This window comes from Hypanus sabinus, chromosome 10 (assembly GCF_030144855.1).
Source record: "Hypanus sabinus isolate sHypSab1 chromosome 10, sHypSab1.hap1, whole genome shotgun sequence".
In the NCBI taxonomy this organism is placed as follows: domain Eukaryota; kingdom Metazoa; phylum Chordata; class Chondrichthyes; order Myliobatiformes; family Dasyatidae; genus Hypanus; species Hypanus sabinus.
The window spans coordinates 13,120,887-13,146,672 of record NC_082715.1 but is presented as its reverse complement, the minus strand read 5'-3'; the positions used below and the strand labels follow the sequence as shown (position 1 = coordinate 13,146,672).

General features: G+C 42.2%; 1 protein-coding gene across 1 annotated transcript in view; it reads right to left on the bottom strand.

Moving 5' to 3' along the window:
- frk (fyn-related Src family tyrosine kinase) overlaps positions 1-25,786 on the bottom strand; it is a 129,663-nt gene that overhangs the window by 30,062 nt on the left and 73,815 nt on the right. The window contains exons 2-4 of the mRNA XM_059981449.1: positions 20,459-20,580; positions 11,686-11,849; positions 6,426-6,594 (exon numbers count right to left, since the gene is read on the bottom strand). Coding sequence (XP_059837432.1) covers positions 6,426-6,594; positions 11,686-11,849; positions 20,459-20,580 — 455 coding nt within the window. The remainder of the gene's footprint in view (positions 1-6,425; positions 6,595-11,685; positions 11,850-20,458; positions 20,581-25,786) is intronic.

Here is a 25,786-nt window from a genome sequence, read left to right as displayed (position 1 = left end):
CCCATGTTGATGTCTATTGTGTTCAATGGCCTGATGGCTTCTTTCATGTTAAACTCTGAGATGTTGCATGATTAAGAAGTCATTCAAAGACTAACACACACACACACACACACACACACACACACACACACACACACACACACACACACACACACACACACACACACGATACTGGAGGAACTCAACAGATCAGGCTGATCTGGCAGAACAAACAGTGGATGTTTCAGGCTGAGATCCTTCTTCAGAACTGGAAAGGAAGGGGGAAGACACCAGGATAAAAAGATGGGGAGAGGAGGAGGATAGTTAGAAGGTGATAGCTGAAGCTACATGGGTGGGAAAGGTCAAGGACTGGAGAGGAAGGAATCTGATAGAAGAGGAGCGGGGACGATAGAAGAAAACGAAGGAAGAGGGGACCCGGGGGAAGTGATAGGCAGGTGAGAAAAGGAAAAAGGCCAGAAAGGGGAATAGAAGAAGAGAGGAGGGGGAGGGAACCTTTTTTAATCAGGAGAAATTGATATTCATGCCACTTATAGAAATATCTTAAAGGCCTTATATATCTTAAATATATATACCTTAAATACCTTATATACCTTAAATATCTTAAAGATATTTAATATCTTAAATATCTGTAAAATGGGATATAAATCAAGAAATAACAGGTGTTGGTGAGGAAGTTATTGCAATAATAATGGGTAATTTTAATTCTCAAATTTACAGCGTCTATACAGAATTATTTTTTAAAGCTCAAGAACAGATAGGCCTACAAAAAGTGGTGGATACAGCCCTATCTACCACAGGATATTGAGCACATCTACAAAGAGCGCTGCTACAAGAAAGCAGCATCTATCTGTAAAGCCTCCTACATTCCAGACCATGCTCTCTTCTTGCTGCTGCCATTGGGAAGAAGGTAGAGGAGCCTTAGGTTCCACACTACCAGGTTCAGGAACAGTTATTACCCTTCAATCATCAGGCTCCTGAACCAGTATGGACAACTTCACTCACCTCAACTCTGAACTGATTCGATGACCTATGGCCTCACTTTCAAGACTCTATAATTCATGTTCTTTGTACTTACTATCTATCTATTTATTTATGTATTTATTTTATTTCCGCAGATAGTCTGTTTTGTCATATTGGTCGCTTGTCAGTCCTTTTGTGCAGTTTTTCATTGATTCTATTGTATTTCTTTGTAAATCAAGAAATAATGATTTTTTTAAGAAAGTTACCCAATAATAATGTGTGATTATAATTATCCTAACAACACACATAAAATGCTGGTGGAACACAGCAGGCCAGGCAGCATCTATAGGAGAAGTACTGTTGACGTTTCGGGCCGAGACCCTTCGTCAGGACTAACCAAAAGGAAAGATAGTAAGAGATTTGAAAGTAGTGGGGGGCGGGAATGCGAAATGATAGGAGAAGACCGGAGGGGGTGGGATGAAGCTAAGAGCTTGGAATGTGATTGGCGAAAGTGATACAGAGCTGGAGAAGGGAAAGGATCATGGGATGGGAGGCCTCAGGAGAAAGAAAGGGGGAGGCAGGGACCACCAGAGGGAGATGGAGCACAGGCAGAGTGATGGCAGAGAGAAAAAAAACAACTAAATATGTCAGGGATGGGGTAAGAAGGGGAGGAGGAGCATTAACGGAAGTTAGAGAAGTCAATGTTCATGCCATCAGGTTGGAGGCTGCCCAGCCAGTATATAAGGTGTTGTTCCTCCAACCTGAGTGTGGCTTCATCTTGACAGTAGAGGAGACATATAGACATATCAGAATGGAAATGGGACGTGGAATTAAAATGTGTGGCCACTGGGCAATAATTATCCTATTCACAGAGTCTATCCAGAATAATTTCTTAAAGTAAAATGATAAGGAACCACCCAGGGACAAACTATTTTAGATTTGGTGCAGTAAGTGAAGAGGAGATTAATTAATGCATCTCATATTCTGCCCAGGTAACTGCCAACATGATGGCAAGAATGTTGTTTTCTCCTTCTGAAATGTTTTTGTTCATCTTTTTCTTTTTCCCTCCCTTTCCCTCTTCTTCTGTTCACCACTCTGGCCACTTACCTATTCTACACACCTGCATATCACCTCCCTCTGATGCCCCTCCTTCTTCCCTTTCTCTCATTGTCCACTCTCCTCTCCTATTAGACTCCTTTCCAGCCCTTTGTCTTTCCCACCCACCTGGCTTCACCTATCACCTTCTGGCTTGTCCTCCATCCCTTCTCCCCACATTTTAATTCCGGAATCTTCCCCCTTCCTTTTCAGTTCAGATTAAGAGTGTCGGCCCAAAATGTCAACAGTTTATTCATGATGCTGTCTGACCTGCTGAGTTCCTCTAGTGCTTTGTGTGTGTTGTCTGGATTTCCAGATACTGAAGAACCTCTTGTGTTTATGATTAATGAATACAAAGTACAAAGTACTTTGCACAAAAATACAGGTAGGGTGTCTAAGACTTTTGCACAGTACACCAGTTGTTAACATGGAATGGAGTGCCTGCTTGTAAACCTGGCAGGAGCAAAGGATGTTGGGAATGGCGAGGTTGGAGCACCATCAGAGGGGTATGCAACAGGTGACTTTGCTTCAGTATTCACTATGGAAAAGGACCTTGGTGACTAGTGATGACTTGCAGCAGACTGAAAAGCTTGAGCACATAGATATTAAGAAAGAAGATGTGCTGAAGCTTTTGGAAAGCATCAAGTTGGATAAGTCGCTGGGACCAGAGGATATGTACTCCAGGCCACTGTGGGAGGCAAGAGAGGAGATTGCTGAGCCTCTGGTGATGATCTCTGAATCATCAATGTGGACGGGAGAGGTTCTGGAGGATTGGAGAGTTGCGGATATTGTTCCTTTATTCAAGAAAGGGGGTAGAGATAGCCCAGGAAATTATAGGCCAATCATTCTTACTTCAATGGTTTGTAAGTTGATGGAGAAGATCCTGAGAGGCAGGATTTCTGAACATTTGGAGAGGTATAATGTGATTAAGAATAGTCAGCATGGCTTTGTCAAGGGCAGGTCGTGCCTTATGAGTCTGATTGAGTTCTTTGAGGATGTGACTAAACACATTGATGAAGGAAGAGTAGTAGATGTAGTGTATATGGATTTCAGCAAGGCATTTGATAAGGTACCCCATGCAAGGCTTATTGAGAAAGTAAGGAGGCATGGGATCCAAGGGGACATTGCGTTGTGGATCCAGAACTGGCTTGCCCACAGAAGGCAAAGAGTGGTTGTAGATGGGTCATATTTTGCATGAAGGTCGGGCACCAGTGGGGTGCCTCAGGAATCTGTTCTGGAACCCTTACACTTTTTGATTTTTATAAGTGACCTGGATGAGGAAGTGGAGGGATGGGTTAGTAAGTTTGCTGATGACACAAAGGTTGGGGGTGTTGTGGATAGAGGTTACAGTGGGACATTGATAGGATGCAAAACTGGGCTGAGAAGCGGCAGATGGAGTTCAACCCAGATAAGTGTGAAATGGTTCATTTTGGTATGTCAAGTATGATGGCAAAATATAGTATTAATGGTAGGACTCTTGGCAGTGTGGAGGATCAGAGGGATCTTGGGGTCCAAGACCATAGGATTCTCAAAGCACTGCTCAGGTTGATGCTATGGTTAAGAAGGCGTACGGTGTATTGGCCTTCATTAATCGCGGAACTGAATTTAGGAGCCGAGGGGTAATGTTGCAGCTATATAGGACCCTGATCAGACCCCACTTGGAGTACTGTGCACAGTTCTGGTCGCCTCACTACAGGAAGGATGTGGAAGCCATAGAAAGGGTGCAGAGGAGATGTACAAGGATGTTGCCTGGATTGGGAAGCATGCCTTATGAAAACAGGTTGAGTGAACTCTGCCTTTTCTCCTTGGAGCGACGGAGGATGAGAGTTGACCTGATAGAGGTGTATCAGATGATTGGAAGCATTGATCTTGTGGATGGTCAGAGACCTTTTCCCAGGGCTGAAATGTTTGCCACAAGTGGACACAGGTTTAAGATGCTGGGGAGTAGCTACAGGGGTGATGTCAGGGGTAAGTTTTTTACTCAGAGTAGTGAGCACGTGGATTGGGCTGCCGGCAACGGTGGTGGAGGCGGATACGATAGGGTCTTTTAAGAGACCCCTGGATAGGTACATGGAGCTTAGAAAAATAGAGGGCTATGGGGATGATGACGATGATGTCAGCGTCAGGCATTTTTACAAGGTGCGGAACTAAAGACTGTGTGGTGCACCACTCCTCACACAGACATTTTGCAGTATCTTAGTTATTTTACGAGGTCAAGTTGCAAGCTCAACACTCGACCCGGCATGGATGGAAAGCGTACTCGGGAACGGCCCAACTGGATTCAAACCCGGGAACCTCCATTCCGGAGTGCGGCACTGACGTCACTGCGCCACCAGCTGACCATATGGGGAAGTCTAGTAATTTCTAAGGTAGGGACATGTTCAGCACAACTTTGTGGGCCGAAGGTCCTGTATTGTGCTGTAGGTTTTCTATGTTTCTATGTTCTAAATTCAATAGAACATTGATGCCGATCTTGGTCAAATGGGGTAGAACTTTGGCATTAATGAAAGGACCACCCGTACCTGATTCACTGTTGAGGATATTATCCTCAACTAACACCCCTTCTTATAAACTTTAATCATTCATAAACCCCTCATTCCTCCTTACATTTACTGCCACTTCTACCTCCCTCCACAAGTCTTCATTTCTCTGCCTGGCTCCTGGTTGATTTCCTCATTGTGCCTCAGAACTCGATTTGATACTTTCCACAAACTTTTCCCCAAAAATCATCTCCTCAAACTCCAGCTAGGTCACTTACCTCTCAATTCCCCTACCCCACCCTTAAAAAAAGCCCCTTGCAACCATTTGTAAGTGCAAAGCCCTTAGGGATGTGGTATAATGGGACAAACAACCACACAGCACAAGAACAGCCTCTACAGCTCACAATGCCGATTTAAACAAAATCTCTTCATCCATATCCCTCCATTCCTTGCACATTCTTGCGTCCATCAAATGGCTTCTTAAACAGCTTCCACCACTTCTCCTGTCGGTCTATTCAAAGCACCTCGTCTGTGTTAAAAAAACTTACCCTGAACATTTCTTTTAAGCTTTTCCCCTCTCCCCTTAAAAACATGTCCTCTGGTGTTCAATATTTCTAACTGAGGGAAAAGAATTCAACTACCCACCCTATCTAATAGACCCTCTTCCTTTTTTAAAAGCTCTATTGGGTCTCCCCTCAACCTCCAATCCTCCAGAAAAAAAAAACAACCAAGCTTCTCTGACCTCTCCTAATGGCTCATACCCTCTAATCCAGGCAGCAGGTTGCTAAACCGCTCCTGTACCCTTCCCAAAGTTGCCATATCCTTCCGGTAACAGCGTGAATAGAACTGCACACAATATATCAAAAATGTCTAAGCCTCTGGAACCCTACCCAATACTTTCCACGTGGAACCATTTCTAAGCCAACATCTGCTTTAGTAATTGTTGTAATGTGAGTATTATTAAAAGTAATCGGGAAGCTGTTGGTAACAAGAGGCGGGCTCCGGGGTTGGCGGGGTTTTTACTTCCGGTGAGCATCGTATATAGTTCCTCCAACCATGTCACACGAGGTACCTGAAAGCCTCTGGATTGTAAATATCATCCCAGATAAATATGTTCTTTTGGCCATAAAATTACCAAATGGTCCTTTTGTAAGTAGAAGTTACCACAGTAATAATTAACCATATAACCATATAGCAATTGCAGCACAGAAACTGGCTATCTCGGCCCTTCTAGTCCATGCCGAACGCTTACTCTCACCTAGTCCCACTGATCTGCACTCAGCCCATAACCTTCCATTCCTTTCCTGGCCATATACCTATCCAATTTTGCTTTAAATGACAATACCGAACCTGCATCTACCACTTCGACTGGAAGCTCATTCCACACAGCTACCACTCTCTGAGTGAAGAATTTCCCCCTCATGTTACCCTTAACCTTTTGCCCCCTAACTTTCTATTCGTGTCCTCTTGTTTGAATCTCCCCTACTCTCAATGGAAAAAGCCTATCCACGTCAACTCTATCTATCCCCCTCATAATTTTATGAGGGTGATATTTTATAAATCCCCCCTCATAATTAGTTTCTGATCAGCACGCCTTTAAAAAATTACAATGGACATTTACAAAATGGAGAAGGTAACAGCATCTGTTAATCATAAGCTGGAACAATTTAATTCATACTGGGAAAAATGGTTTAGGATTTTATTAAATACTTTGTGGAGATACGTGATATATATGATTATGTGATATATATGTACAATGTCTGAAATACATCTTACGGAAATGTTTGTTTGATGATGAACCTCAATTTAAAAAAAATTACAAAAAAAAACAACACTCACATACTCCTTACAAACAGCAGTGGGAATGAGTTATCAAATGAGTGATCATACCGGTCTTTAGTGTTTTTACGGCAACTGGGGTTCTGTCATTCCAAACTCCTTGCCATACTTCTCCAAATGTTCCTGCACCCAATTTCTTTACCAGCTTCAGAGAGCTACGAGGGATTTCCCAATGGTCCTCAGTATTGTAAGACAATCCAACTGTAACCGGTGTGTCCACCTGATGGTTTAAAAAAGAGACGGTCAGACATATTTTGAACTTTCAATAGCGCACAAGGAGCCTGTGAAAAGAATTCTTTAATTTATGAAGGGAAAAAAAAACACCCACAAAGCAACCTGTCAATAATTTTATTTTTTTTTTAATTAGAGATACAGGCCCAGCGAACCTGTGCCACTCAAATACGCCAATTAAACTACTAAACTGTATGTTTTGGAACGTGGGAGGAAACTGCAGGTCATGGGTTAAGGGTAAAAGGTGAAAAGTTTAAGAGGAACAAGAGGGGAAACATCTTCACCCAGAGGGTGGTGAGAGTGTGGGACGAGCTGCTAGTGCAAGTGGTGCATGTGAGCTCGGTTTCAATTGTAAGTTTGTATAGGTACATGGTAGGGTTACAGAGGGCTAAGGTCTTGGTGGAAGAGGGCAGTTTAAATGGTTTTGGCATTGATTGGATGGGTTGAAGGGCCTGTTGCTCTGTGACTCTATGATTCTCTGACACCCAGAGGAAACCCGCTCAGTCACAAGGAGAACATAAAATCTTCTTAGAGACAGTGGTGGCAGGGCAGCATAATGCTACTTCAGCGCAGCCGTCACATCAGCTTGTCTCCGCCGTGAGCAGACAAAAGCCACATCCTAGAGCTCAGCTCCCGTGATCCCATGTGGTACGAAGCAACGTTTCATAGGCTCTGGATTTTGCACCATATCACCCAAAGCAGCATGAGCATAATTGATCATTTTCTGAGAAAAAACGCATGCCCAGCTACTGTGCTGACCAACATGCAGTTGCAATGCAGCAATTCCTGTTCTTGGTTCTTTGCATGCATACCTCTTAGTCTTATAATATCTGCATATCTCATAATGCCTGCTATGACTTCACCATTGAAGCACTTTTGGCATCTAGTCAGTATTTTCTGTTGCGAGTTCACAGAAGACTATTGGTGAGGTCGACAGTAATCAATTTCTTTCAGGTGATGTCATCTGAGAGACAGATATAGACCAGGTCACTGGGTGAGAGGTTACAATGATCATTGAGTGGTGTCGCACAAGGTGGTGCTGACTTTGTTGAATGTTTTATACCTCAAACAAGTCATAGAACCATAGAACATTACAGCGCAGAAACAGGCCTTTTGGCCCTTCTTGGCTGTGCCGAACCATCTTTCTGCCTAGTCTCACTAACCTGCATCTGGACCAAATCCCTCCATGTACCTCTCATCCATGTACCTGTCCAAGTCATTCCGGAATTGTAGCCTCTCTTTAGTGTGAACTTCAGTGTCAGCCTGAATCACATGTTCAAGCCCCTGTTTTCCTAGCGGGCTCTTCTTGTTCTAAGGAGTGAAGGAAGCGAACCCAAGTGCAGGACACAGGCCACGGAGATTGAGTTTCGATGCTTACATGGGTGTAAATGCCGAACAGCAAGCAGGAGGGAACTTGACACAGAGCCCTGGTATGGAACCTTGTCACGGAGCCTTGACTCAGAGAAACGGAGTCCCATAGATAAACCTTGAAACTGGAGCTAAACTTAGAACAAACAGTTCTAAGCAGTTGGGAAACATAGTTTACTCAAGGAAAAAAGATCAACAAACTGGCGACTAGTGGTTGTGACGCCGGAGTTTTTATACTGCAGTTCTTGATGGAAACCAGATGTGCTGTCGTCAAAGCGTATTAGAAGCAATTGGGAAATTAATGGTTGGAGCCGTGGCACAATCAACAGAAACTGGGAGCAAGATAGGGAATAAACAATCAGGACCATGACACTTCTCTCCTCCCATATATTCCAGCAGAAAGAATAGTGAGGGCCAGTAATTAATAAGTCAGGATGAGGATCATGCTAATGTGGTCTCAGGGAACCGCAGGCAAACCCTCAAAGCAGAGACATGGAATGCAGTAGTGACGACACCCAAGTTTCAAGAACTTTATTAATTATGCTATAATGTGAATCCATCGCTCTTTCTTTGCATGTGGTTATTCTTTGATGCTATTCTACAGTATTTCTTCGTTTTTTTTATTTGTTTTTATTTATTGAGATACATCGCAGAATAGGCCATTCCAGTTCTTTGAGCCATTTGGCAATCCCCTAATTTAATCCTAGCCCAATCACAGGACAACTAACCTACCAACCAGTACATCTTTGAACTGTGGGAGGAAACTGGAGTAACTGTAGGAAACCCAGATGGTCACAGGGAAAACTTACAAACTCCTTACAGGCAGTGGCAAGAATTGAACCCTTGTCACTGGTACTGTAAGGTGCTGTGCTAACCACTACGCTGTCACGCCATGTCATTTTACTGTGAATGCCTGAAGGGAAATAAATTTTAAGGTAACATGGTAACATATACATAGTTTGATAATAATTTTACTTTGAACTTTTCATTGTTGTAATTGAAAATATGGATTTGCTGTTAGAACTGTTGAAATTATTTTATTTTGTAATCAAGACCTAGTCTGCTTAAGTCTTCCTGTCGCCTCCATCCTGTTACCACAATGTAAGTTTATTGGCAATCTCATCAACTGAAAATGTTAAAGCGGTACCCAATTTGTGCTCAGGTGACTGCTCTGGTGAGTGTCAGATTTGTTTAATAAATCACCCATTACTTCAAACACCAACTCCACGTGGCCTTTTGATTTGCTCCGACACATTTCTCAAAGGTGGGTGAGTCAAAGATTCAAGGTACATTTCTTATCAAAGTATGTATAAGACCAAAAGACCAGAAGATGTAAGAGCAGAATGAGGCCATTTGGCTCATCGAGTCTGCTCTGTCATTTCATCATGGCTGATTCAATTTTCCTTCAGCCCCAACCTCCTGCTTTCTCCCCGTAACCCTTCATGACCTAATTGATCAGGAAACTATCTACCTCTGCCTTAACTATACATTAAGTCTTGGCCTCCACAGCTGCCTATGGCAATGAATACCACAGATTCACCACTCTCTGGCTAAAGAAATTCCTTTTGATCTTTGCTCTAAAAGGACGCCCACTCCATTCTGAGTCTGGTCTACAGTATACAGCCCTGAGATTTGCCTTCCCATAGGCAGTCACGAAACAACGAAAAACCATGGAACCCGTTCAAAGAAAAACATCAAATTGACAGCCATAAATTGATCCCAGTGTGAGGATGAGTGGAAGAATCAGGAGATGTAAATTGGTGAGTGGAGAGAGTAAAGTGGGATTAATGGTTTGGTGTGAGGGGTCTGGTTCCATGCTACTCAATGACTGCATGGGACAAATGGAATCCAGGATATTAGGGGTGGATTGCCTGATATGGAATTTGCCTGTGTGTGACTTTGCTTAACATGGAGAGGCTTATGCACATGGGCAGCCACCACATGGTCTTTGACAGATCGGGGTCAGGATCCAGTTTCATGGAATGCAAGATGACTGGGGACCCTTCACTGCCATTGTGGTATGTCACCATCTTCTGCCAGCTCCCCCACTGAGGTCCTGGTGGGATTGCCCTTTGTCTGTTGCCTCCACCTTGGGTGACCCTCCCATGGCTAAGCTCCAGGCAGCATCGCTCTCGGGATCTCAGGAACTCACAAGCCTCTCCACCACGACAAGATAACAATCCTCAGAGAAGGGAATCAGCAAACATGGAATACGTAACAACACACACAAAATGCTAGGGCACCTCACCAGGTCATAAGAGCATAAGATATAGGAGCAGAATTTGGCCATTTGGCCCATCGAGTCTGCTCCACTACTTCATCGTTCGCAGTGTGGCACAGTAGCATAGTGTTCGACGCAACATTTTGCAGTACCAGCGACCTGGTTTCAACTCCTGCCGCTGCCTGTAAGGAGCTTGTACGTTCTCTCTGTGACCACGTGGATTTCCTCCGGGAGCTCTGGTGTCCTCCCACATTGGCAGGTTAATTGGTCATTGTGAATTGTCCCACGGCTAGGCTGGAGGATTGCTGGGTGGCACAGCTTGAAGGGTTGGAAAGGCCTACCCCACACTGGATCTCAACAGATAGATAAATACACAAATCATTGCAGTACACAGTATACCTCAGGACTAAGGTGGGCCAAGGTTGTAATGGTGGAGTGGGCTCCAGGGCATATAGTCGACTTCTGCTGGAGCAACTGGGGGGGAAGGGGAGGGTGAGGGTCGATGATTCTGCTGCTGCTTATATGTGGGAGGGGAGTGGGGGGGTTGTTTATTATTCATTTATTATTTATTGTAATGCCTGCACTGTTTTGTGCACTTTATGCACTCCTGGGCAGGTATGTAGTGTAGTGTAGTTTTTTCTGTGTTGTTTTTACGTAGTTCAGTGTAGCTTTTGTGCTGTTTCATGTAGCACCATGGTCCTGAAAAAACGTTGTCTCGTTTTTACTATGTACTGTACCAGCAATTATGGTCAAAATGACAATAAAAATTGACTTGACTTGACTTGTTTAGGGTTCTGAAGTTACTATCACTCATTCTTTGGGGTTTCCTGTTTCATGGATGTCTGTGAAGAGTAAGAATTTCAGGTTGTATAATGTATACATTCTCCAATATTAAATTGTACCATTTGAACCATTTTATTTCTTGTCGTTGGGTGCTTGCGCTGTTAGACAGCTAGAGGGCTGTGCATTTTGAAGTGCCAGCACTTCTAAGCTAGAATCAACAAGTACATCATCTAAAAACTTCAGAAAACTTTACGGTGAGCAAAGGCATTCTCTCAATACTGCTGTTAGTGACTGCCCATTACGCCACTGGCCAGCAATGAAGGACCTCCATCACCATCTGTCCTTGGCCATATAACATTGCACCCATCTACAGGAGGATTTGTCATTGCTGTTTCCATAACAGATTCTTTCTTCTGACCAGTCAGGCCTGTTAGCCCAAAGTTGATCCCCCGAACTTGGAGGGCAGGTGGACCACCCTTAGTCTGGCCTCTATTTTTGGCCTGTTTGTCATGGATATCCCTACCAAAATTCAAAGTACAAAGTCCTGACTCCAGCCAACATAGCTCTCTGGGTCATAGAGGCACGCAAGCCTCCAAATCCTACGGCAAGTTTGTGTTTCTCTTGGAGGAAGTTACTATTGAGTTCAGATCATTAAGAATGAATAAATGATTCAATACTTTATGTAGTAAATTTGAGTATTTATCTCACCTTCCTGCATGGAACCTGAAGTCTGGTACACAAGCCATCTTGGTTCATCATGTAGTTGTTGACCAGCTCGGCCAGCGTTTGAAATGTTGATCTTCGTGCAATGAAAAAGCCTCCTTCATCCAACTGCCTGATTTTATAATGTTTCACCGCGTCCCCATCACGAACTGCAGATTACATATTAAATTGGAAATAAATAAAGGATAATGCACAATATATTTTATTCAAACGGATTTTGCAGGCAGGCGGTTTGAACAACAATAAAATGAAAGAGATGGAACTACAGTAGATCTAAACTTTCACAGATGAGAAGGTCAAATGCACCCTGCCTGCATTGGCCATCACCATCATCTAGCTCCACGCTGTTCTCAACTCATCACCTTATGTTGAGGTTGAGCGGGTTGAGACCTTCAAGTTCCTAGAAATGACCGTCACCAACAGTCTGTCCTGGTCAAACCATGGAGATGACACAGCCAAGAAAACTCACCAATGCCTCCACTTCCTCCTGACGTTAATTTGGCGTGTCCTTGCAGTTTTTATTTACGCAGCACAGAAATCATCTGGATGCTTAATGGCTTTGTGAGTGTGACAGCTGTTCTGCCTGTGATCACAAGAAACTGGAGAGAGTTGCGGACACAGCTCGGCACATCACAGGAACCAGCCTCCCCTCCACGGACTCTATCCACACTTCTCCCTGACTCAGTAAAGCAGCCAGCATAATCAAAGACCCTACACATCCCCGGCATTCTTTCTTCTCCCTTCTTTCATTGGGCAGAAGATACAAAAGCCTGAAAGAGCATGCCACCAGGCTTAAGGACAACTTCTAACCTGCTTTTATAAAACTATTAAATGATTGTCTAATACAGTATGTTGGATTCTTGACCCCGTTATACTCTCACACTTCATTGTTTACCCGCAATGCACTTTCTCTTAGCTGTTAAACTTTATTCTGCATTCTTAATGTGTTATCATGATTAGATTACCTTTATTTGTCACGTGTACATCAAAACATGCAGTGAAATATGTCAAATCAAACCCGCAAGGATTGTGCTGGGCAGCCTGCGAGTGTCACCACATTTGCTGCATTAACATAGCATGCCTATAACTCACTAACCCTAACCATCAGAACTTATTGTGAGAGGAAACCAGAGCACACAGAGGATATCCACTTGGAGAGAACATACAAACTCCTTAAGAACAGCGGCAGGAATCGAACCCTGATCTTACAGCCAGAGCTGTTAAGCCTTGCACCAACAGCATGCCGCCTTGTTCTACCTCAGTGCACAGTATGCAAGACGAGCTTTTCACTCATTCTTGGTACATTGGACCATTGCAATTCTAATTCTGATTCCAGTCCTCAGCATTCTTCACCCACTAGGTGAGGCCCAACAAGAACATTGAACATAGCAATCTACAGGCCACTACAGGCCCTTTGGCCCACAATGTTGTGCCGACCATGTAACCTACTCCAGAAGCTGCCTAGAATTACCCTACCCCATAGCCCTCTATTTTTCTAAGCTCCATGTACTCGTCTACGAGTCTCTAAAAAGACCCTATTGTATCCGCCTCTATCACCCTCACTGGCAGTGCATTTCATACACCACCACTCTCTGTGTGAAAAACTTACCCCTGACATCCCCCTTGTATGTACGTATTTCCAAGTACCTTAATACAGTGCCTCCTCTTGTTAGCCATTTCAGTCCTGGGATAAAAACCTCTGGCTATTCACACGATCAATAACTCTCATCATCTTATACACACATTTCTATCAAGTCATCTCTCAACCTCTGTTGCTCCAAGGAGAAAAGGCCAAGTTCACTCAACTATTCTCATAAGGCATGCTCTCCAATCCAGGCAACATCTTTGTAAATCTCATCTGCATCCTTTCTATAACATCCACATCCTTCCGGTAATGAGGTGACCAGAACTGAACACAGAACTCTTTGTGTGTGGGTATTTTTTTATCAGTCATGCAAGGGTCGTGGATTAGGAAAAGGTTCTGGAAATGAGGATATCAAGGAAACGAATGGGTTTCCAAGCCGTGTAGGAGTTCAGGGTCTCACTGCTACCATTCAGAAGGAGGTACAGGAGCTTTAGGTCTCATACCACCAGGAACAATTTTTATCCTTCAGCCATCAGGGTTCAACCATCCTGAAGCAAAAGGGTTAACTTCACTCAGCTCAACAATGAACTACAATTGTAGTTCCACAACCAATCAGCCTACTTTCAAGGACTCTACAACTCATGTTCTCAATATTAATTAACTGATTTTACGTATTGGTTACTTGTCTTTCTTTGTTTGTATGTAGTTCTTTGCTGATTCTATTGTATTCCTTTGCTCTACTATGAATGCCCACAAGAAAATGAATCTCAGGGTAGTATATGGTGATATGTACATACTTCGATAATAAATTTCATATGAACTTTTAATGGGTGAAAGCACAATGACCTAGTGGATGAGGAGAAAAGGCAAAAGGATTATGATGGAGGAGCCGGCCACAGTTCCTGCAGTGTACCACAATGCTGCACATCAGAGAAAGTACCTCACAAGACAAAGAGTCTAGAGGCTGTGATGCATTACAGAAAAAGAAATAGGAAGAGATTATTTGAACTAAACGGTTCATTTTTGAAGGGGATGCAGGGACACAGAGACTAAAGAGTGAGCAGACAAAAGACTTTTGACAATGACAGAAATTGAAAAAAGCAGACAGAATCTTTGGCTTTATAGAGAAGAGGGAAAAATGGAAAAGCAAGGAAGATTGCTAACCTTTATACTCCACAAGTTAGAGACAAGTTGGAGAATGGGAGTCAGTTTTGGCCATCGCATTATATTGAAGCAGATTGGCTCAGCATGGATGCAGAAAAGATTTACCAGAGTAATCCTGCAGCAAGAGACCTCCATAAGGTAGAAGGAAGAAAATTAGGTTGCGCCCTGTAGAGCAGAGAAGGTTTCGATTGAGCAATTTAGTCCTGTGGAAGATCCTGAGAGAAAAACTAAAAAAAAGGGAAAATTGTCTTCTGAGATCATAGATTTACAGTAATTGATATAATGCAACATAACAAAAATGTTAACTAGCTTGTAATTATTATCCACAGACTCACTTTCAAGGATTCTGCAATTCATTCTCTCAATATTATTTTCTTTATATTTCCACAGTTGGTCTTCTTTGGCACATTGGTTGTTTGTTTATGTATAGTTTTTTTGTACATTTTATTGTGTTTTTCAGTTTTTGCTTGCAAGAAAATTAATCTCAAGGTTCCCATGATGAGCAGAATTCTATCAATCTCTGCTCTGAATGAGCAAAGAATCGAAGTACATTTGTTATCAAAATATGTATGGAGAATACAACCCTGAGATTTGTCTTCACACAGACAACTACAAAACAATGAAAAACACAGAACCTATTCAAAGAGAAACAACAAAACTCCTCTTCTTCTTAGCAATGACCCTCATCTCAGTACTACCATTGGGGGGTTGGGGGGAGGTACAGGAGCCTGAAGACCCACACACAACGCTGTAGGAGCAACTTCTTCCCCTCCACCATCAGATTTCTGAACGGTCTATGAACACTACCTCACTATTCCTCATTTGCACTTTTATTTATCTATCTGAAGTTTTTTTATGTCTTGCAATGTCCAGCTGTCACAAAACGACAAAGTTCACAACATGTGTCAGTGATAATAAACCTGATTCTGATTCTGATTCACATTGACTGAGCCCTCCAGGGTAAAGGAATGCAAACGTTCATCATCTTCTGAGTGAAGAAACTGTCTATCCCCTATTATCAAACTGAGCTCCTGGTCCTAGTCTCCTCAGACTTCTCCCTGGCATAATCCTGACATCTATTTATTTTTTTATTGACATATAGCACTGAATAGGCTACTCCAGCCCTTCAAACTGCCTCGCAGAGCAATCACCCGATTTAATCCTAGCCTAGTCACCGGGCAATTTACAACGACCAATTAACCTACCAACTAGTAATGTGGGAGGAAATCAGAGCACCTGGAGAAACCCACACAGACACAGGGAGAAGGTACAAACTTCTTACAGGAAGTGGTGGGAATTGAATCTGAGTTGCTGGTACTGTAAAATGTTGTGCCACACCAACTAGCCCATCAAACTTTTTATGTAGATTTCGATAAGATTTCCCCTTATCTTTCTAAAGACCACTCAATCTCTCCGCAAAGAGCAAACCTACCAGCATTGAAGCTAGCCTAGTTAATCTTCCTTGCTTTCCTTCTATGCTAAATAGACCCTTTCGTAGGTAAACAGACCAAAACTGTATCCAATATTCCAGATACAGTCTCACTAAGGCCCTACACAATTGAGGTTCCCCAGTAATTAAACCCTATTTCTCTGTCTAATTGTTTGCACTGTGTACACGTAAATCCTTAGTGACATTTGTAGAAGCAACCCTTCAATCTTTCCTTGACGTGCACCAACAGATTTTCCACATTATATTCAACACCTTCTTGCCCACTCACTCAGCTTGTCAAGATCTCCCTGATGCCTCCTCTATATTCACCATCCCACTTAGTTTGGTATCAACAGCAAATCTGGAAATATGACATTCTGTACCTCTGACAAATTGTTGATATAGGTGGGGACTGCCTGGTCTCAGGCAAAAAGCCTAACCTCTCTGCTTCCTGTCCGATAAGCAATTCTCATTCTGTTCCAAGCTATTATCACAGTTCTATGTACCATGTAATTGAAATATTCTGGAACTGTGAAGAGAAAATCATAATTGAATATTTTTGTTTGACTCTAAGATAATGAAAACACCGTAAGTGCAAGATAAGCAAAGTAATGAAGTATTGGCACAATCAGAAAGATGCATAACACATAAAGGACTCAAGAAAATCATTTTTATTCTGTCTGAAAGTAAAGTTCAAGTGTGCTCAATAGCCATATACACTCGATCGGCACTTTATCATTTACCCCTGTACACCTGCTCATTAATGCAAGTTTCTAATCAGCCAATCATAGAGCAGCAAGTCAATGCATAAAAGCATGCAGGCATGGCCAAGAGGTTCAGTTGTTCAGACCAAACATCAGAATGGGGAAGAAATATGATCTAAGTGACTTTGACCACAGAATGATTGTTGCTATGACATGGGGAGAAACTGCCAATCTTCTGGGCAGAACAGTCCCTAGAGTTTACAGAAACATAGTGCAAAGAAAAACAGAAAACAAAATCTACTGAGTGGTAGTTCTGTGGGTGAAAATGCCTTGTTAATGAAAGGTCAGAGAAGAATGGTCAGACTGATTCAACTTGACAGGAAGGTGACGGTAACACATCTAACCACACGTTACAAGAATGGTGTGCAGTTGAGCAGTTATAAGCAGAATTTTCAACGTAAGTAATGTTGCTTGGCAGATTGATGAACCTACAGTGTTGTTCACCAAACCCAGCTAGAGGTGTTGGCCTGACTGCTCAAGTGTAAATATCACAACTGGACCAGACGTACAAGGTTGATCCAATCATGAGTTCAAGATTACTCTTACTTCTTCAGACTGGGACGCTTGAGCTGATACACAGATCTCTGCCTGCCAGCACAGTGATGTACTGATTTCTCCTTTGAAGTGCATAGTGTATGTGCTTTAACAGACCTGCAATTTGTCCCAAAACTGACTTTGGATTGCAGCAGACTCCAACAACAGATAGGAGAACTGCTGTTAAGGAATGCTTTATTACAAATTGAAACCATCAATGCAAGCAACTTCATTCCAGACACCACATGGTGCAGAACATCACTCTGTCCTATACAAACATAGCTTAGATTTAAATAAGATTTGCTCTACTTGTCATATGTACACCGAAACATCAAAATAATAAATGGCACAGTTTGCATCAGCAAAATCACAGACCAAGGTTGTTCAAGAGGCAGCCTGAAGTATCGCGCTGTTTTCGGTGCCAACATAGCATGCTCTCAATTTACTGATCCATACACCTTCAGAAAGTGGGAGGAAACCCACACAGTCTGAAGATGTACGGGTTACAGTTAGTAAGTTGTGGGCATGCTATAATAGTAAGGTGCCCAGCGCTTTTGCACAGGCCTGTATTTGTCAACATGGAGTGGAGAAAGAGTTTGTAAATCTGGCAGAAGCAAAGGATGTTAGGAATGGCGAGGGTGGAGTGCCACGAGAGGGGTATTTGACTGGTGGCAGAGGAATGAGGGGTGTGGCACAGGCGCAGACATACCCAGCCCTGAGCCAACAGACAAGATCATTTGAATCCAAACAATTAGCCTCCCCTCTCTCTTCCCCTTTTCCCAACCTCTCCCTGCCCCCTTCCCACTCTCTGTCCACAATACAGACCCACATCAGAATCAGGTTTATCATCGTTCACATAGGTCATGAAAACTTACTGTTTGCAGCAGCAGTACAGATCAAAACCTAAAATCACTACAGTACCGTGCAAAAGTCATAGGCACCCTAGCTATATTGTGTGTGTGTGTGTAAGACTTTTGCACAGTACTGTATTTGTCAAAGTGGGGTGGAGATTAGGTTTGTAAATCTGGAGGGAGAAAAGGATGTTGGGAATGGTGAGAGGACAGTGCTGGGGAAAGGGTGTGGGGCACGTGGCAGAGAAAGAGCGCCAGAAGAGGGGGATGGTGTGGGTACAGACACTCCTAGCCCTGAGACAACAGGCAAGGTATTATTTCCAAACAATCGGACTTCTACTGCAATTTGGTTAGGCACACTATATATGTCATCACTCTATATGTATGTGTGTGTGTGTGTATATATATATATATATATATATATAGATAGAGAGAGAGAGAGAGAGAGAGAGAGATAAATAGCTCAGGTACCTAAGGCTTTTGCACATACACAAAAATAGTCCAAGTGAACTGAAGTCTGGTTACCCTCCAATATGACGGCCAATTGGATAACCTCTAACCCAACGGCATGAAAATCGATTTCTTCTTCTGGTATACAAGCTCCCCCCCCCCCCACCTTCCTCTGTTCCCCACTCTGACCTGTTACATCTTACCTGCCTATTATTTCCCCCTTGGTCCCTTCCTCCTATGGTTCACTCTCCTGTCCTATCAGATTCTTTCTTCTCCAGCCCTTGACCTTTCCCACCCCCCCCCTGGCTTCACCTATCACCTTCCAGCTGGCTTCTTTCCCCTCCCCCACCTTTTTATTCTAGCATCTTCCTCCTGGATCGACTAGGCTTATACTCGCTGGAATTTAGAAGACTGAGGGGGGATCTTATTGAAATGTATAAAATTCTAAAGGGATTGGACAGGGAGATGCAGGAAGATTGTTTCCGATGTTGGGGAAGTCCAGAACGAGGGGTCACAGTTTAAGGATAAAGGGTTTTAGGACTGAGATGAGGAAAAACTTCTTCACACAGAGAGTGGTGAATCTGTGGAATTCTCTGCCACAGTAAACAGTTGAGGCCGGTTCATTGGCTATATTTGGGAAGTTAGATATGGCCCTTGTGGCTAAAGGGATCAGGGGGTATGGAGAGAAAGCAGGTACAGGGTTCTGAGTTGGATGATCAGCCATGATCATACTGAATGGCGGTGCAGGCTCGAGGGGCTAAATGGCCTACTCCTGCACCTATTTTCTATGTTTCTATGCTTCCTTCTCAGTCCTGAAGAAGGGTTTTGCCCGAAATGTTGGCTGTTTATTCTTTTCTACAGGTGCTGCCTGATCTGCTGAGTTCCTCCAGCACTTCGATCGTGTCAACTGAAGTCGAGTTTATTGTCATGTAGACATGTACGGTGAGGTACAGGTACAGGGAAAAGCTTGATTCAGCAACGTCACAGGTACAATGATACAGTCTGCACGCAACATAAATTGTACAGACAGTGAAGAGAGAAAAATGACTGCACCAGAAACAAGAGTTTAAATGCAAACAGACACAATCAGAAATAGGTCCATGGTCTTGCAAAACATAGTCTATATTGTTCTGTTACTGAGGTACAGTTAGGATTGTGGATATATATTCAAAACTTTGAGACTTTTTATCTATTTAACCTTGTAATGTGACAAAATGGAATCTGTATAATCCCAGAGTTCTTTGCTATATACTGAGTGTATATGTGACAGGAGGCATGTAATGTTCTGATCACTGTTCATTGTATAGCTAAGGTACGGTTGGTACATTGCATGTCCTTGAATACTGCAGTTGCTAAGTGGAGGAACTGACTCCCAGAACAGATAACAACCAAGAAAAATTGTATAAAATAAAACAAACTTTGTAAGCTGTAAAACATTGAGGAATGGAGATGTTTCTTCTTGCAAGTAATAAACATGATTTTGAACAGATCGATTCTGTGCTTTTTTTTTGGTTCTTTGTTATGAAACATAGCGAAAGGTACACAATAGGATCTCGACAAGAACCTAATGGTTGTAGAAAGTAGCTGTTCCTGAACCTGGTGTTCTGGGACTTCAGGCTTCTGTAACCTCTGCCAGCAAGCATTAGCATGTCTAAAATAGGCCACAGTGCAGTAATGCATGGGCAACAGAAACAAAATGCTGGAAGAACTCAGCAGGTCAGGCAGCATCTATGGAGGGGGAATAAACAGTCAACGTTTCAGGCCAAGACCCTTCATCAGGATGGATGATGACTCTCATCCTGAAACATCAACTGTTTATTCTCCTTCATACATGCTGCCAGACCTGCTGAGTTCCTCCAGCTTTTTGTGTGCGCTGCTCTGGATTTCCAGCATCTATGCTGCTGTGCTCTATAAACAAGACTCAATTAGATCCACAAATAACAAAAATATTTTATGCAGTTAGAGACGATAACAATGATACCTGAGAGTGAGAAGTCACCAACTTTGCTTTCACTCTCTCGGACAAGGAAGGAACCGTGTCCGTTTCCCGTCATCATCAGCAGTTTCTCTGCATCAGCACGCTTTATCCCTCCGAAGAACCATCTGTAATGAAAAGATAAGAATGCTTTAAGTAGAAGCTCTGAACTAGTAAGCAACATGCCATTGCCAATTTTTTCTCTTCTCTGTGCTGTCCAGAAAATCAGTTGAGTGGCAAACTGCACAGAAAATGGAGCTTTTACCATTTTTAAAGTTTTCGTCCCAACATTTCTGCCTTCCTTCATTATATTAGCAACGAATGAATTATTGTCCCACCTTCTGAGAGGCTAACCTTTGAAGCCCTTACTAATCAAAAACCAATCAACCTTTCATTATATCTGTTACCTTGGCTTCCACAGCCATCTGTGGCAATGAATTCTACAGATTTACTAACCTCTGGCTAAAGAAATTCCTCTATGTTGCCGTTCAAAAGGGACGTCTTTTCATCCTGATGATGTGCCCTCTGGTCCTAGTCACGCCCATTATAGGAAACATCCTTTTCACATCCACTCTATCTAGGTCCTTCAATATTCAATAGGTTTCAATGAGATCCACCTTCGTTTTTCTAAACTCCAGCAAGTACAGGCCCAAATCCATCAAATAGTCCTCATACGTTAGCCCTTCTGTTCCTGGGATCATTCTTATTAACCTCCTCTGGACCCTCTCCAATGCTGGCACATCCTTTCTTAGACGTGGGGCCCGGAACTGCTGACAATAGTCCAAATGTGGTCTGACCAATTCCTTATTAAATTCTTGCTTTTTATAGGCATATAGCAACTCGTAGGCATAAAGTCGACTTTCATATGCTTTCTGTACAACACCGTCTCTGTGACCAATCACTACTGAGCTGATATTCTTCTATCTGAGCGAGGTCTTCTTTTCAGTTTAACATGGCCTGCACCAAATCCATTCTGCATTAATTGTTGTTTGTATACCTCAGCCCTTCAGGACAATTCTGCCTCCCAGCAAAGCAAATCTATGAACCCCACTCCAGTTCTTGCTACTTTAATCTTACACAGGCCCTTGGATCCATTTGCCCCTCCCCTACACTATAGGGCAATTGTCCATCACCAATTAATTTCCCAGCATGTCTTTGTGATGTATGATATGACACAGTTATGTAGTAGTTAGCGCAACACTTCCCAGTACCAGCAGTCACCAATCGGGGCACAATCCTGCCACTGTCCATAAGGACTCACACCACCAGGTTCAGGAACAGTTTACTACCCATCAACCATCAGGCTCTTGAATCAAAGGAGATAACTTCACTTCCTCCATCACTGTAATCTTCCCACACACAAATGATTCACTTTCAAGAACTCTTCATCTCATGTTCTCAATATTTGCTGCTTATATATTTATTATTGTTATTTCTTCTTTTGTATTCAAAGAGTCTTTTGCACTCTGGTTACCCACCCGAGTTTGGTGGTCTTTCATTGGTTCTATTATGGTATTGTGAAACTCTTCATCAAGACTGGAAAAGAAGATGAGGTCAGGGAAAGAGGGTGGGGAAAGGGAGCAGTCCAAGATGGCTTATGATAGATGAAACTAGGTGAGGGGGAAGGGGTGAAGATAAGAGCTGAGAAGTTGATTGGTGAAATAGATAAAGGGCTGGAGGAGGGGGAATCTAATAGGAAAGGGCAGAAGATCATGGAAGAAAGGGAAGGAGAAAGAGCACCAGAGGGAGGTATTGGGCAATTAAGGAGATAGCAAAAAGAGATAAACAAGTGTAACACCTTGGGAAAGGTTTCGCTGCTAATGTAATGGTTTCTTTGTAGCAGCAGTGTTTGGGTTATGACTGGAGATAACAGGTGATAATGTGTGGCGTCCAATTAGGGGAGTGTTTTTTTTTTCTTTATTGTGCGCCCAGGAGGAGGTATTCACGATTTTTTTGTCAGTGAGCAATGAAGTGAGAAGACATGAGAAGAGAGAGCTCATAAACCACAAGACGGAGTGGACTTGAAGTGAGAGTCCAGGAGTCGACGACACTTGGAAGAAATCGATGGGTGACTAATGGACAGAAAACCGTGAGCTCCAGCGTCCATTAGACTAGTTCCTTAAAATGGGCCCTTTTTCTTTTGTTTTCTTTACTAATCCTATAGTCAAATTACGAATTATAAAGCTCAATTATTTAATTACATCTGGTGCATTGTCTGATATTTCATGGTATAGATTTGTAACAGGGTAACGCATCACACAGCATCTACACAAACGAGATTTCACAAGATTGGTGGGGCTGGAGACTGTCTTCCCTAGACTAACACTGCCGGCCAAACCTGAGGACTACACAAGAAATGGGATGGGGCAATTACCAGACGCTGAAGAAATCAAAGTTCATGCAATCAGATTGGTGGCTCCCCAGATGAAACATAAGGTGTTGCACCTCTAACCTGAGTGTGCCCTGGTCGCGCAGTAAAGTCAAAGTAAATTTGTTATCAAAATACGTATATGTCACCATATATCACCCTGAGATCAATTTCCTTGCAGGTATTTACAGGAAAATTTTAAAAAAAATAGAATGTATGAAATTATACATAAATTGAACATGAATTTCTCGAAATTCTGGTAATTGCGTCCTCCTTCACTGTTCCCCCATTGCCAATCCCTCTCTCAATTTATCTCCTTACCTGCCCATCATCTCCCTCCTGTACCTCTCCAACTTTCCTTTCTTCCATGATCTTCCACCCTCCATTAGATTCCCCCCTTCTCCCACCCTCTATTGGAATCAGAACCAGGTTATTATCACCAGCATGTATTGAGAAATTTGTTAACTTAGGAGCAGCAGTTCAATGCAATATATGATAATATTTTTCTCTTTCACCAATCAACATTCCAGTTCTTTACTTCACTCTTCCCCCTCACCTAACACCTACCACCTTGCACTTCTTCCTCCCCTCGCCCACCCACCTCCTTAATCTGACTTCTCTCTTTTTCCAGTCCTGACGAAGGGTCTCGGCCCGAAACGCGGACTGTTTACTCTTTTCCATTGATGCTGCCTGGCAGGCTGAGCTCTTCCAGCATTTTGTATTTATACATCAATAAAAATCGACAAAAAAAACAACGTACAAAAGAAAACAAATTGTGCAAATTAGAATAAATAAATAATACTGAGAACATGAGTTATAGAATTCATGAAATTGAGTCCGTAGGTCGTAGAACCAGTTCAGCACTGAGGTGAGTAAAGGTACCCATGCTGATACAGGAGCCTGATGGCTGAGGGGTAATAACTGTTCCTGATACTGCCGATGTGAAACTTAAGACTCCTGCCCAACAGCAGCAGCAAGAAGAGACCATGGTCTGGATGGTGGACATCATCCTTGCGGATAAGCGCTCTTTTCTCGTGGCATCGATCCTTACAGAGGTGCTCTATGGTGGGGAGGGTTTTGCCTGTGATGGACTGGATTATATACACCACCTTCCAGAAACATTTCCTTTCCTGGCCTTTGGTATTTCCATACCAGGCCATGATGCAACCAGTCAGGATATGCCCCGCTATGGATCAATAGAAGTTTGTCAAAGTTTTAGTGTTCACTGTGAAAACCACAATATTGCCTTTGAAAGGGTAGCAAGTGACACAATAAAACTAATTTCTTTTTTTGTAATTTATTTTTTATTGAAGTTCATCATCAAACAAACATTTCCATAAGATGTATTTCAGACATTGTACATATATATCATATAATCATATATATCACCAATCTCCACAAAGTATTTATCTGAGGTACACACTTATAGAAAAGAGTGGAAAGAAAAAACAAGCAAAAGGAAAAAACTATGTACAAGTAGGGAGTGATCTTTTTTTTACAACAGATTCATTGATTTGTGAGAATAAAGTCAGGCCTATGAGGCATTATGTAGTTAAACCATTTTTCCTAGTATGAATCAAATTGTTCCAGCTTATGATTAACAGATGCTGTTATCTTCTCCATTTTGTAAATGTCCTCTGTAATTTCGATCTATGTATTTAAAGTTGGGCTCTCCTGTGATAACCATTTCCTAGTAAGAGTCTTTTTACCGGCCACCAACAGTATATTCATTAAATATTTATCTCTTTTCAACCATTCTTGAGGTATATATCCAAAATATATGGTCTTACTCTCTAAGGGTATTTCACATTTAAAGATGTCTTGTAGGGCATTGTGTATCCCCCTCCAATAACTTTTGATAACAGGGCAGTCCCAAAACATGATAATGATTTGCATTTTGATTTCCACAATTTCTCCAGCAAACAGGGAGCAAAATGGGATTCCTGAGAGGGTGTAATAAAATATCTTATCAAGTTTTTCCATCCAAACTCCCTCTATTTCTGTGAACTGGTACACTTCCATTGATATCTCCATATTGTTGTCCATTCTTCCTCAGATATAATTATCCTTCCTTCTTTCTCCCATTTTGTTTTAATGTATGAAGTCGAATGTGTTTTAAGATTTGACAACCCCTTATACATGCTTGAAATGATTCTACTACCATTATCTGAATTATCTGCTTTTCTAAATAGCTCTGTCAAGCATGTCCTTGCCTTGGTTACATTTTTAAGCGTCTTAATAAAATATTGTCGCATCTGTAAATGCTGATAAAAATCTTGTTTTTCTAATAAGTGTTTCTCTTTAAGCATTTCAAAACTGAACAGTGTTCCTTCTTTCATTATGTTGCAAAGAACTGTTATTCCTTTAGCTATCCAGTCCTTAAATTCAGCATCCAATTTATTTGGTATAAAATCAAAGTCATATGCACACCATTTAAGAAATGCAATATCTCCCTCTAGATTATATTTTTTATAGTAGTTTTCCATATTTTAAGAGTCAATTTCACCCATGGGTTATCAATAGTATTTATGTACCTTTGCAGGTTGTTATCAGCCAGAATTGCTTGTATGGGGATGGGAAGTACCCACTCCTCAATGTTTTTCCATTGAGTGTCATATGATGGGTTACACCAACATATCACAGCTCTCAACTGTGATGCAAAATAATAACCTCTAAGAGAAGGCAAGCCCCATCCCCCCTTTTCCTTTGCTAATTGCAAAGTTTTGAGATGAACTCTAGGCCTTTTACCCTGCCAAATATACTTTGATAGCATCTTGTTCCATTCATTGAATTGATTTTGATTAATCTCTGTTGGTAGGGTCTGAAAGAGATATAACAGTCTGGGCAGTACATTCATTTTAATAGACTCAATCCTTGAACTGAGACTGAAAAAAGGAATCAGGTTCCATCTTGCCACATCTTCCTTAATTTTTTTATATAAAGGCTGATAATTACATTCTGATAAT